At 37.5% G+C, this 13,747-nt stretch overlaps 1 protein-coding gene across 1 annotated transcript in view; it reads right to left on the bottom strand.

Moving 5' to 3' along the window:
* Positions 1 to 224: 224 nt before the first annotated feature.
* Positions 225 to 13,747, bottom strand: part of LOC110452447 (guanylate cyclase soluble subunit beta-1-like) — a 51,392-nt gene continuing 37,869 nt past the window's right edge. Inside the window, exons 4-8 of the mRNA XM_021500995.1 lie at positions 12,179 to 13,160; positions 4,445 to 4,676; positions 3,306 to 3,449; positions 2,595 to 2,749; positions 225 to 2,308 (exon numbers count right to left, since the gene is read on the bottom strand). Coding sequence (XP_021356670.1) covers positions 2,182 to 2,308; positions 2,595 to 2,749; positions 3,306 to 3,449; positions 4,445 to 4,676; positions 12,179 to 13,160 — 1,640 coding nt within the window. The 3' untranslated portion in view covers positions 225 to 2,181. The remainder of the gene's footprint in view (positions 2,309 to 2,594; positions 2,750 to 3,305; positions 3,450 to 4,444; positions 4,677 to 12,178; positions 13,161 to 13,747) is intronic.

Here is a 13,747-nt window from a genome sequence, read left to right as displayed (position 1 = left end):
TGCTTTAATTGTATATATGTTTAAATTTGACAACAAATCTCTCTTTCAAAACTATGATCTTTTTATGTCATATACGTTTCATTATGTTTTTGTCTCATCCATGTGTTTAAAAAATATGATGCTCTTGAATGCAGCATCATTTCTAAACCAACACTACAAAAACAATTTGAATCATCAATTGACAAATTTTATTAACATAAGTCTTCCAAATATATAGATATGTATCAGTAAATTGATAAATAAGTTGATATAAATAAGTTAATATGATCATTGACATCTTTACATAAATAAATAAATCAGAGGGTCGTGGTATCATGACTAATTGATACATAATTAGTAGTGACATTTCTGCTTAAATTCCGTCATGACAATACGGAACCCCTCGGGTTTTATTGGTATCATTTACAACAGAACACTTTTTGTCTTTTTATATGGGGTTTTTTTCTTTTTCCTTTTTTTCTTTGAAAAAAGTGACAAAAACAAAATAATCAAAGATTCTTTTTTCTGAATAATTGGTATCGATATTCGATATTCTTTCTATTACAAATTGATTAAATGCTGTGTCCTTCTTCTAGCCCTTTCGCTTACCAAAGCTTCTACCTCCTGGTTCTTTATGAACTCCGTCAATGAACCGTAAAAAAAGCAAATAAATAAAAAGTGTAAACATGAGCAAACACTACGTGTTGGACCCTCTAAAACCAGTATTACTGAGTATATATACTAATCAAAGATATCACAGTTAAGCACTAACATAATTTATACAGTTACAACTTAAACCTCTGTAATACATTCTAAGTTCAGTTTCGGAAACCGAATGTCAAATCCTTGTTAGCTGGAAAGAATTGTTATTTGTAATTTTACAAATCGTGTGGTGTGTCTAAAATCAAAACTGAAAACAACACTGACGTTTTGTTGTGTTCATATATCTGCGTTGTTTACTTATTCACATTGTTTAAATATTCAACTTAAATGATTTCGGAAGAAGTTAAATTTAAAAGTTTCGGCTTCTTTGTCGTTAAACTGAACAGACTCGGAATATATGGGTTCTTTGTACTAAACATGATTGGACCACAATGTAAATGGTGATTGTAAAATCACTGACGAAAGCGTTTCTCGTGACCTTTAACTAACACATTAGAAATACATACATATACCTATCAACATAATACACGTGTCTTTATAAAGTTACTTTGAAGTTCTTCCGCTCAGACTTTACCGTAGTGCTATTATCGTTTTTCAAGAAGGCAAAACGCTTCACAATCCGCTTCGCAATACACCTTTATGAAGGAAAGCCTAGCAGAGAACAGAAAAAAATACGACAGATCATTACACTCACGTTTCGCTTGGAGACTAACCTTAACAATTGGTTGTCCTATCCAATGACATTCTGGACCGATATGACTCTAGTGACATTGCCTATTGCAAATCGAAGATGTTTTCAGAAATACTTGTTCAATGCTCTTTTATCTAATCCATTTTGACGTAAATCTGGCTCGATCTCTCCTTTCGTACTGTGACGTTGTTGTGTCACTTTAGATAAAAGACATTATTTCTTGATAAGGCAAATACGTCCTCTTCTAAATTCTATTCTCCTGTATGGCTCCTACGGAAACAAACTTGTGCATTTGACAAGACCTTTATGTAATGAGAGAATGCTATAAAGACCAGATCGTGATCTCCATGCGAAGACAACATTGAGAAAATATCCGGAGACACATTCAAACATGATCGAATCTTCTCCTATTGTGTTTGACGTAATGCTTTTCTATATTGGAACTAAGAAAAAACAACGGGAAACGATCAAGTTAAATAATTAATCAAAGCCAACGCTATCAGGACAGATACAAATGGAGCAAAGCCTTGCAACATGGAGCATGGTCCCATTTAAACTGAAACCATCAGATGGATATCTCGGCATGCGGGTATCATGACAGAAAGAAAAGCGATATGTTCATTTCCTTTTAAATACATGTAAATACAGTGACTTCAATAACTTGGTTACCTTGACGGCGATATTTACGACATGAAGTGACCACGTGGGCACGTGACATAAAACCGTTACTAGTAATTTATTTGCTAGTTTATGACATATTAATTCAAGTGTCTATTTCAGATAAATTATTTTTTTTTCAATTCAACAAAATAATTGAAATGCAAATCAAGGAAAGACATGGGATTTCATCACGTTGTTTGTTTCCTTGACAGGAAGTAGGTTTTCATCGGTGTTGGTTTGCCCTTCATTTTCGTCTCCCCTTTGTAGGTCAGCTCTATGCTAGGATCGAAGCAATCTTTGTCTTCTGTTAAATATCTGGAATATGAAAGTAAATAATTTGTACACAAGGTAACTACTCTTCGTCTTATTTAAATCATGCACTACGTTTATTTACATTCGTGGATATTTTTTTATTTTTGTCATTTCCCATCAATTTACTCTTTTCTTCAAAACCGGGTTGTGGTTCCATACCAATTGATCTAAACTTTTCTTCATTGAAAATGTCGCGTTTCCTGAAAAAAAAATCTTGGGTTTTTAAAGTCCCAACAACTTCGATAAATGATATCTTTGATGAAACGTATTAAAGAACTAAGGTACATACTTATGAGCGTCTTCGGACACGTTGATTCTGCCCTTATCTCCTGTTGTTTCCGTTCTACTCGTCAGGTTCACAGTGTTTCCGAACAAACAATATCTGGGCATACGCTTCCCGATAACTCCAGTAACCACTTCTCCAGAATGAATACCGATAGTTGTCTACAAAAATAAAAATTGAGTTTTGTACAGATGAGCTTCATATCAATTATGCGTAATTGTAATTGCTGCCTTGTCACAGATGAATATCATTAGTATTGCCTGCTGCTTAATAGATATGCTAAGCAGAAAAAAACATCGTTACTCATATTGTAAAGGTGGGTTTTTCGGCAACCTTTCTCTTTCCTATCTCGTATTATTTCCATTATCATTTTGGCATTATACGTTTACCTATTATCAAACTTAAGCTATTTATACTATATTTCTGTGTTGATTGTCAATATGATCCCGAAAAATCAATAAATCAATTTAAAGAACTGACAATATTGATCTTAAAAATACCATAAATGTATTCCTGCATGAACGCCATACGAAAGTGTACGAATCGAGTTTTCCCATGAACATCATTCTCAATTTGCTCTCACAAAATGATCGGTAAACATCTCAGGTTTTATTGAATTGCTTGCGATAATTTTTTGTTTGATTCCCTGAGACAACTTAATGACACACACATCTAGCGTTTGTATCATGAATCACAAAATGAAAAATTCCAACTTACCACAATCTTGTTTCCGTCGGGATCAATTAAATCCTTCGATATATCCATCATAGCCAGCGCCAGTCTTGATATACATAGCGCATGCTCATTGCAAGGCACCGGAAGACCACTCACCGCCATGTATTTGTCTCCTACAGTCTCCACCTAGGCGAGAAGCATTGTATGTTGTACACTTTACATACAGTTAATGCAACTTTGTTGTTTTGACTTATTTGAATATCTATGAATACCAATAAGAATACCATGTTGTAAACCCCAGTATTCTAAGAAGCGGTACATTTGCATCAACAGGAAATAGATGGAAACTGTAAAACTCGCAACAGCTTGACGCCGTTTTCAGGTTTGGAAGTATAATGGACTCCTTGGAGTCTTCTTGGCCAAATTATTTAAATCATACAAACTTAGAACATAGCGCAGATCATCACTAACTGATCCGAACAAAATCCAAACAGCAAAATTAGCATATTGAATGTTTTTATCCCGCAGGCTAATGGATAAAACCTGAGTGCCTCCTAATATCATGCTTTTGACGCCGTTAGTTATTCTACATATAGCAACGGTTTGGTTTGGTCTGGTTTGGTTTAGGATGGTTTAACGTACTATCAACAGCTATGGTCATTTAAGGACGGCCTCCCATGTGTGCAAGATGCATGCGTGTAGTGTATGCCTGTGTGTTTTAGGAGGCTGCGATATGTTCGTGTTTGTCTCCTTGTGATAGCGCGGAATTGATGCCGACTTTATAGTGCTACCTCACTGAAACATACTGCCGAAGACACCCAGCAGGACACCCCACCCGGTCACATTATACTGACAATGGGCGAACCAGTCGTCCCACTCCTAAAGAGCTGAGCGTTAAGCAGGAGTAGAAACTACCGCTTTTACAGACTTTGATATGTCTCGGCCAGGGGACAGAACCCAAATCCTTCCTCACAGGGGCGACGGCTCAACTAAAGGCCAAAAGTGAAGCATTGTCAAGGGAGACATTAGAAAGAAGGAAGTTGTTTTGAAAGGAGAGAAAAGTCGCCTCTTACGATCATGCAATGGGGTCAGCAGGTACAATTATTACGTCCTACTTGCAACGGACGTGCACTTATCGTTAACAATTGTCTCTAATGTCGTTATATACATTGTATAATCACCTTATACACATCCGGGTTGTTTCCTAGCAGGTCATCGAACTTCATATAGACAATATTCAATAATTGAACGATAAGCTCGGCTCCTTTCGCATCAGAATGTTGGGCGCAAAACTCGTTGAAGCCTTTGATACCGCTAAACAAGATGGTAACCTTTTCAAACTTCTTGGCGGGGACTGGGCGTTGGTGACGAAGCTCGTGAGCAACAGACTCCGGAAGTATTGAGTACATCAATCTACAGAAAAAACAATGATGCTTGTTTAATAGACATATATACAATAATGCTGGTTTGTTAGACATATATAAACTGTACTTACTTTCTTCAAAATATTATATACAGTATTGCTTTCATAAAAACAAGGTTTCTTACAGAAGAGGACCGCCTTAAAAACAGTTTTACATACAGATGTATGCTACAGTCTAAGTCATTTTTAAGAATTCATTCAGAATAAAAATTGCAAACGTAAGACTTCTTTAAGGACAACCCGAGAATTAAACAGATCGTATTGAGACGTCTGGCAAGAATTGCCTCTGGGATTTGCGTCCAGGACTTCAAATACACAAGGGCAGTGTTGTGCAAATGCTGTTAAAAGCTCTGAACCTCGCGGTCAACAATAGTCAATGTAGCGTAAGGGTCGCGTCAGAATCACCTGTTTGTCAATTATCGTACTGTTTGGATAAGATGAAATTAGTTCTAAAGCTACTTAGATACATTATAAGCAGAGAACTAGTACTAATGTATATAAGATAAGGATATGAAACACGATTTTATCACAACCGCACATTTCTTTGTTCACGGTGCAGTGCGGAAAGTGGGTAACATTAGATATCCAGCGCTTTTCAAAATACAAAATGCATACACAAACAAAAAGATACAAGGGAGTATCCATCATATATTAAAAACACATGACGCTATATGTCAAATCTGCAGCAGCACGACAAATAAGTAACTGATCATAATGGAAAAAAAAATAAAAAAAATATCAGAGACACATATCTGCGTTCTTTTTTAAAGCAATTAGCATACTACGATTAAGGCATGCGCATTCCATAGTATTGACAGTTGATTTAACAGAAATCTCCAGGAAGATATAAAACTGGAGACCTAGGCAACGACGTTGATTAAATGAACAAGTCCACATTCCCTGCTAATTACAAGGATTTCACTGACGAGGTGGGACCGACAGCATAATATTATGAAAATCAACGGACAATCATGGTCGGCTAAATGAATATAAGGCAATTGCACCACGACTCGGCGTTCTCAGCTCAGGGTATCGGTGATCGGGTCCGATTCAAATCAATGTTAGGTAGGATGTAGTTCGCGGATTACAGAAAGTCATTAAGAGAAATCGTAAAGGAAGTTCTAATTAGGATGCTTCGAGTACCAGATTGCTGTCAGGAAGAACTCATTCACAAACTTACATCTGTCGATATTCTCAAAATAGGGAAGTCATTATCGGAAAGATCTAAGAACAGGAATTAGCATTACGAGAAAGGAAATCGTACAGTTATGATTACGACGCACACACAAGTAGTACAGGAATTGTCGCGACGCGAAAAGATTTACTTCCAAACCGGTCTTTAGGTAAATTTCGAAAACCGGTAAGTGACTGATTGCCTTCATAAACAAAATTTTCTTGTATTTTGTTTCTTATTTCACTAAACTGTATCCAAATTCACTTTGATGATTTCGTTTACGACACACACAAAAAAAACACTACACAAAAGGCAGGCCGCGGTGCTTAGAGAGTAGTGATATTTTTAGTCAATATATAAATATTATTTGAATCAACTATATCAGGTTTTCCTAAACCTGTCATTGGTTGCATCCAAACTGGGGTTCAAATCAATACATCCTTAAATATAAAGATGAATTACGTTAAATCAAAATAACATTCACATACTATACTTGGCCTTTGATCTTTGACAAACGTTATATGATGGAATGGCAGATATGTGCNCCCCCCCGAGTCTGAGGCATGGATAGACACACCGTCGTCTGTATCAGATTGGTGGATACAGACCAACAATCTATGTCTAACAAATAGTTATATTGTCAACCTAGGTCAAGTTTGATTCAATTATTGATAAATGTCATAAATGGCCATTAGGTCAAGGTTTTAGTGAGAGAAAAAACGTTTGTGTTTAAACGAATCCATTGAATAATTATGACGATCTTGATTTGATTCTCAAGAAAAAGTCAATATTATGGATATTTTTTCCTAAAGAAAAATCAATATTTATATTACGTTTCGTTTATGTAAATATTTACTGTAACGATTTACGGTATAAGGCATCTGTCGGCAGTAATATTATCCTAACTAAGGGAAGGTCAAGGTCACAGTTAGGGGAATATTAACAATATTTTCTCCAGTCAGCAAGTAGTGCCAGAAGTGGAAAAGGGATACAGTGACATGGCTCTGTAGAGACTGCCCTCCAGGTGGAATGGAATTAATCTTAATTAAAAGACCAACAATAAGTATATCCATACGTTCTTTGTTACTTTTGTACTTGAAGACAGGACACGTTCGGGCAGTCACGTGATCAATATCACCTTCTCAATATCGTGGTTATCAAACTAAATCTACCACTCGAGCAGAGACCACACACTAATATTTAAGACTACGATTTAACGACAACTATTGAAATTGCAACAGATTTTTTCTCACAATGATGGTATTTATATACGTATTATACTGTTTAATCAATATTTAAGTCGGCTTTTATAATCAACCTTGGGTTGTTGGTACTTCACCCTCTTTGGGATCGAGTGTCAAAATATTTTACAATCTCAAGCTAACGATTTTGGCTTTTGCTGTCTGGTTAAGATGTAAAGTGCTTGTAAGTTGATTTCAGTAGCAATGAACTGTATTTATTTATGATTATTCGATTGAAATATGGTATCAATGCTTCATAGTAAAGAATGGTGGGAATAATGAATTTTTAATGAAACAAGAGGCCCATGGGCCTTAACGGTCACCTGATATATTTATACAGAGAGTTGATTTTGTTTTTAACATGAACAGAAATATTATTCAAAGTGACAAAAAAACAATAAAACCACCTTATTCGAAGTATTTGAAACTAGCACCTCCGATTCTAAACAAGGGAAATGAAGAAATTTTAGCACACTGACTCCTTTGNCCTCCCTCCCCCACCCCCCTCCTTCCCCAGGGGGTAAACGTGAGACCCTAGGGTCATTAACCTTAAGACCCTTCCATCTATGAAGAGCAATTGATTCTACCATATCTGGGTATTGAGAAGAAGATTTTTGAAATTTCAGTAAATTCGAGCCTTTTTGGCCCCACCCATTAGCCCCTGGGGGTCAGTATGTGCATACTAGCAAACTGCTACCTAATACTGATAATGCTAACCCAAATTGAATTACTTCCAATGGAAATTAATCAAATGTTGGTCCAAAATGTGATTACCCTACATAAACTATAGTAAGGTTTACCCCCTCCCCAGGGGGAAACGTAAGACCCAGGGGTCAATAAATTCACAATTTTGGTAAAGCACCTTAAGACCCTTCCATATATGAAGAGTATTTGATTCTACTATATCTGGGTCTTGAGTAGAAGATTTTTGAAATTTTAGTCAATTTGCCCCTTTTTGGCCCCGCCCCTCAGGCCCCTGGTGGCTTGGAACTAAACCGACCACTTTTTTTTGTTGACCTTTTTCCATGGAAGGTCCCTGCAAAATTTGATTGAAATTGGTTCAGGGGTTTTGGAGAAGAAGATTTTTGAAATTTTAGCCAATTTGGCCCTTTTTGGCCCCGCCCCTCAGGCCCCTGGTGGCTTGGAACTAAACCGACCACTTTTTTTTGTTGACCTTTGTCCATGGAAGGTCCCTGCAAAATTTGATTGAAATTGGTTCAGGGGTTTTGGAGAAGAAGTCGAAAATGTAAATTGTTTACGGACGCACGACGGACGACGACGGACAAAAGGCAATCGCAATAGGTCACTTGAGACTTTGTCTCAGGTGACCTAAAAAACAAAGATACAGAAATAGTTTGTTGTTCAGAATCGTGTACTTTACCATTTTTACTGTTAAGTCGAAATTGCATAAGAAGAAGAGGTTTTTACCATTAGAGCCTGACACATTTGTCAATAAATCTTACCAAAACCAACGGCATTTTTAGTAAGAGGAGCAAATACATAGAAAATGATAACAGGCTTTGAAGCCATTGCTGGTGTTATTTTAAAAATGAAACTTGCAAAAACTGCCATTACGTAAATTTCGGACTTAAAATAGCTACAAATCAGCACAACACGCCAACTTTGAAAGTGGATATATTAGTTTAGGGAAAGCAGTCATAGGTCGAAAACACAAATAACTAAGGTACAGATAACTTGGTTTATACTGTTTTTATCAATTAGACATAAACCAATATTGCTGGAGAGATATGAACTTTGAGTAGTTTATGTCTTAAAAGGGTACAAAAGCCATTGTCTTCAAGTTGATACATTTGAGAATGGGTTATAAAATGTATCATTAGAGGAAAATAAAAAGGAGAACAAAAATAACGAAAAGTCAACAAAAACATAATTCTTACTCTAAATTCGAAACGAGAGAAAATTAATATACACGAAGGGAAGATATACAAGGAGATTATGGATAAGGTACATAAAGAGAATACTTCCCGTATTTCTGGAAGGGTAGGGGTCATATGAGATATTACAATTTAAATATGGTCAGTATACATATATGATTTATATTGATTTTCACCAAGATGGGTTTTTGTTGAGATTTTTTTCTTTTTTATTTCTGTTCTGATAAAGAAATCAAACATTTCAAACAAAGGAAATGTATATACTGAATACCGGGAGACTTTCGCTCCGTTAAACTTTCACCCTTCACCGGCAGAGTCCTTATTCGCCCAGTGTTCAATTCACCCTACACCGCCGGACACACTGGACCCCAATTGCATCACATACGGTATATACGTAATTTCTTTTTAAACTTTCGCCGTCATGTTAAATTCGCCCTCAGATCGGAAGGCGAAAGGGGCGGAAGTTAAACTGCGGCGAAAGTTTCACGGTATAAAGTAAGGAATGTTGAATGTTGAATGTTGAAATTAGATTGAAGTTTGGGCGTTTTGTCTGGAAGAATGTCATGGCAAACAGAGAGCTCATTACGGCGTTGTAAAACAACTAACGTAAATTAGGAACAGGCAGCTACTCACAAAATAAAACACTTGGGTTTCGCCCGTATTCCCATAATTGTCAGTTATTGACCATATTCATTCAAATTACTGCATTAAGGAAACTTAATGCCCGAAATTATCTGGTAAATTGGAATCATATAGAGAAGGTATCAACGCCACTGTTAGAAGGACCGCCATTACCACCAGTGGTCTTCAGTAGAAAAAAATTATAGGACACGGTCAAAAAGCCGACATTGTAAATACATGCAGATAGGTTTAACAAGTTGGACTAATTACTTAATAATCTGAGAGATACACGACAGAGACGGGCACCATAAAACGCTAGGGAATAGGCAGAGTAAAATCCCCAGAGATCTACTTTCAGGACGTGACCGTCTCGAATATAGCTGTACTACACGGGTAATACACCTAGCTACACACATCAACACCAGTCAATACTGATGGCAGGTCCAAGGTCTCGCTATTCCACCACAACAAATAAAGACGTAATAAGATTGTTGCTATTTGTTCCGCCTCAGACATTTGACGCGTTCTGGTAAACACTCGAGCATGTTTGTGACGCGTAAGGCGCGCGCTGTCTGGGTCACGCAAAAAACAATAACACTCTTGAGGTACGATACAAAGATTAAAATTGAGAGTATCGATCACATGGTCTTTCGTTAGCTAGAAGAAATAGTATAAGCAAATCATCAAACGAATGTTTAGGAAATATCAAATTACTGGATCAGACAAAGACAAAGTTATTTTCCCGACGAAACGAAATAATTAACTAAGTAATGATGGTGTTAGTGGTGAAATGTTATGCCAATACGTCGACTAAAATTAATTACAACACATTATTCCATTAGATGGGATCATGTTAACTGCAGGTAGAAGATGAAATTAAACAATTCTCAGGGTTTTTTATATCATTAAATTGCTTTACTACAGAGATCAAAACTGAAAAAAAAAAAAAAAAAAAAATGATTTATAGTAAATGATGACTAATAAAATCCGGAGATTAATTTCCATTCAGATACATTCACAATTCTGTTTATTGTTTGCAATTTGATGACATTCATTTATTCATTAATAATTTTCGGGGTTTTTTTTTCTCTCCAGTTTTTGAATGGGAAAACTTGAACGAAATCTACGAAAATCGTCTTTTTGCTTCTCTCGAAACAATCACTGAGGTTGACAAAACTTGGCAGACCAAGGACGACAAAAGACCAGTTGATAGTCTTTAACCCTATCACCACTGTAGACCACATTGGACTCGTCCATATCAATGCATGGTAGAGTCTACTAAAGTTACATAAAGGTGAAAGGGTTAAGGAATCACTCCTCTCATCTTATCCATCACACTCACAGCAGCAAACAGTGAACGCAGACCTGCTCTGAGGTAAACAAATCTGTTCTGTCATGAAGCAGCCTTTGGCGAACAAATTGTCCTGTCCGACTACCGAGATTATCTAACCGTTTAGACGCGGTTGTAGAGCGCCTAGCCGAGTCTTAAATTGGCAGTCTACTGTGTCATTACACAGTACGGATGGGTTCCTATCTGTTACTACAAACAAACATACAGGCAATACACAGCAGACATTGCTCGATACCTTTATCATAATTCTGAAACTATTATTTCAAAACATTCTTGTTTTGATTTCGAGATGATCAGTATATACGTTCTGTTTTTAATTTGTGCTGGCGAGAATCACTCAATTGGAATAGTTCGCTGTCATCTTGTATCTGGGTATTCACCCTAGCTGCGAAATTTTCAAAATTAAACTTTCTGCAAATATAACTGTATTTAAGTAAATACTGCACATTCATCAGTTCCATACGGATTGGGTATGTATAATTCCATGATAATGATACGTTACACTGGACTTACGGTCACTGCCTCAAGAGGTTGTAGTTTTAGAAAGTCTAAAATTTCTAATATTGAAAGAACATATTTTTTTTCTTGCAACTCGCTCCATATTAGCAACTGGTACATATAAACTTTTATGAAATCACATTTTGATAGTGAGCTTTCAAAGGTGAACCAACATTTCGGACATATTTCAAAATTAATTCATGATTATGAAACCCGATGGGAAGAGCAGAGAGAACGAACCTGAAGTGGAGGTCATGGACTGCTGTTTGAGTACATATACATGTAATATTACAAGTGAAGGAATTTATTTGCTGTGCTCTTCAACGCCGACGCATGAAATATAACCAAAAGTTAGTACCAGAAACAAAGAATACAGCGTGGTGACAATTGTCCATTTAGGCAATGTCAGCGAATGGAAGACAAATGGGACAATTGAATCACATCAGACACGCTTAACATTTGATTGATTGTAACTGAAATATATCCATTGGAACACTGTCTCCTACCTGTCCGATGAATACAAAACGAAGACAGCAAGCAAGGTGCTACAAACGAGGAAATATATTGGGATATTTCTTTTTCCCTTTCTCAAATCGATGAGTTTTAACTGAGAACAAGCAAGTGGACTTAGATGTGTTAGAGGATGTGTGTATGTGTTAAGCGGGGGGAGGTCGGGGGGAGGGGGGAGGTATTGATCCTATATACTCATTACCTGTCCGTTTCCTTCTTTTCGTGCTCCAGTTCTCTGTGCGTCTGCTGTAGCTGATCGTTGAGAATTTCCAGCTTCTGAGTGAGTTTGTACCCGGCGGCGAACTGCTCGGAAAGCAACACCAGATCTCGAGTGGCATCATGGAGAGGGATATCGCTGATGTACAGTCCCCTCCTTCCAAGGTCGTCCAGATTAGCAACACTAGGTGAACACATGAACAACAGATAGTCTGATTCTGGCACGTAGATCATTTGACCCTTTAGACGCATGCGTGAGTTTTCATCTTTGTCTACAAAGAGTCCTCCTCCTGACACGTTCTCATTGACCCTTAACACAAAAACGGTGTTGATATGAGACAAAATATGATCGAATTCAAAATCCATATGTGGTCGGACCATCTCGAAAAGGTCGTCAATTTTGACACCTTTCTTGGTTGTGTTGGGGATCACTCTGAGCAGGGAACTTCCAACCTGCTGGATTTCCATCTTCCGGTCAAACAAAATATGAAAGGGGAATGCCCGACTGAACGTAGCTGGGCTAATCTTCTTTTCATGAGAAAGACTATGTTCGAATTCGTTTAATTCGGCTTTAGTGACCAGGTCTTGTGAAGCATCATCAGTAATAACAAACTGCACGTGATCACAATCTTCACTCTTTTCTTTTAGGATATCAACCTGTACTTCCGCCTGATGTAGTTGCTTAGCAACTGTCCTCACTATACCCTTGACGATGTGCTCCAAACCCGGTCTGTCGGAATAGTAGTGTAGAATGGTAGCACCGTCACTTTCCCGCTCTGTACACCGGAAGGATGGAGCGCGCATGCCTGGATATATTGTAGCAAGATGGTCGTGGAGGGCGTCTAGGTTTTGAAGAAAATCTTTCGTGGTTCCACCAAGGACTTGCAGAATCTTATCATACCCTGATTCCTGACAGAATTCGAAGAACATCTTGCCGAACATCTCCAGAATTGTATTAGCAGGTGTGTCTGAAAAATATTGAATACTGACATTGTAAGTCATATAAAACACTGAAATAATATTTCCATGTTTTGCTTGCCTCTGATTGTATACATCTTGATATGCCTACTGGTTTTGATTCATTAGGTAACACACATATATGTCCAAAGTATGGTGTTGGGGCCAAAGGAACCTCCGCACACAGATGGACCATCATAGCACACATCTTTATGTTCAAAATATGGTGTTGGGGCCAAAGGAGGCTCGGCACACAGAAGGACCATCATAACTCGCATCTTTATGTCAAAAGTATGGTGTTAGAGCGAAAGGAAACTCGGGCACGTAAAGGTACTATCATTACAGCTATTTGTTAGCGACCTTATGGACCATTATTGTCAACCTCCTGGACTATCAAAACGTTCCGAGTTGGATTGCCTTAAATGGGTTGAGCTCGTGTTAACATTTCTATCCCTGAGAATGAACCTCCTAGCTCTGCACCCCTTAATTGCTTAGAAATCATAATTATAAGTTCAGAGCATCACTACGTCAGTGCGTTTTAAAAACATGTGTTGCGCCTGCGAGCCACGCTTGAAACGTCCCTTTTACTCCCGGGATA

Source organism: Mizuhopecten yessoensis, unplaced genomic scaffold (genome assembly GCF_002113885.1).
Source record: "Mizuhopecten yessoensis strain PY_sf001 unplaced genomic scaffold, ASM211388v2 scaffold6683, whole genome shotgun sequence".
NCBI classification, from domain to species: domain Eukaryota; kingdom Metazoa; phylum Mollusca; class Bivalvia; order Pectinida; family Pectinidae; genus Mizuhopecten; species Mizuhopecten yessoensis.
The sequence above is the reverse complement of the archived record's forward strand: the minus strand, read 5'-3'. Positions and strand labels throughout refer to the sequence as shown.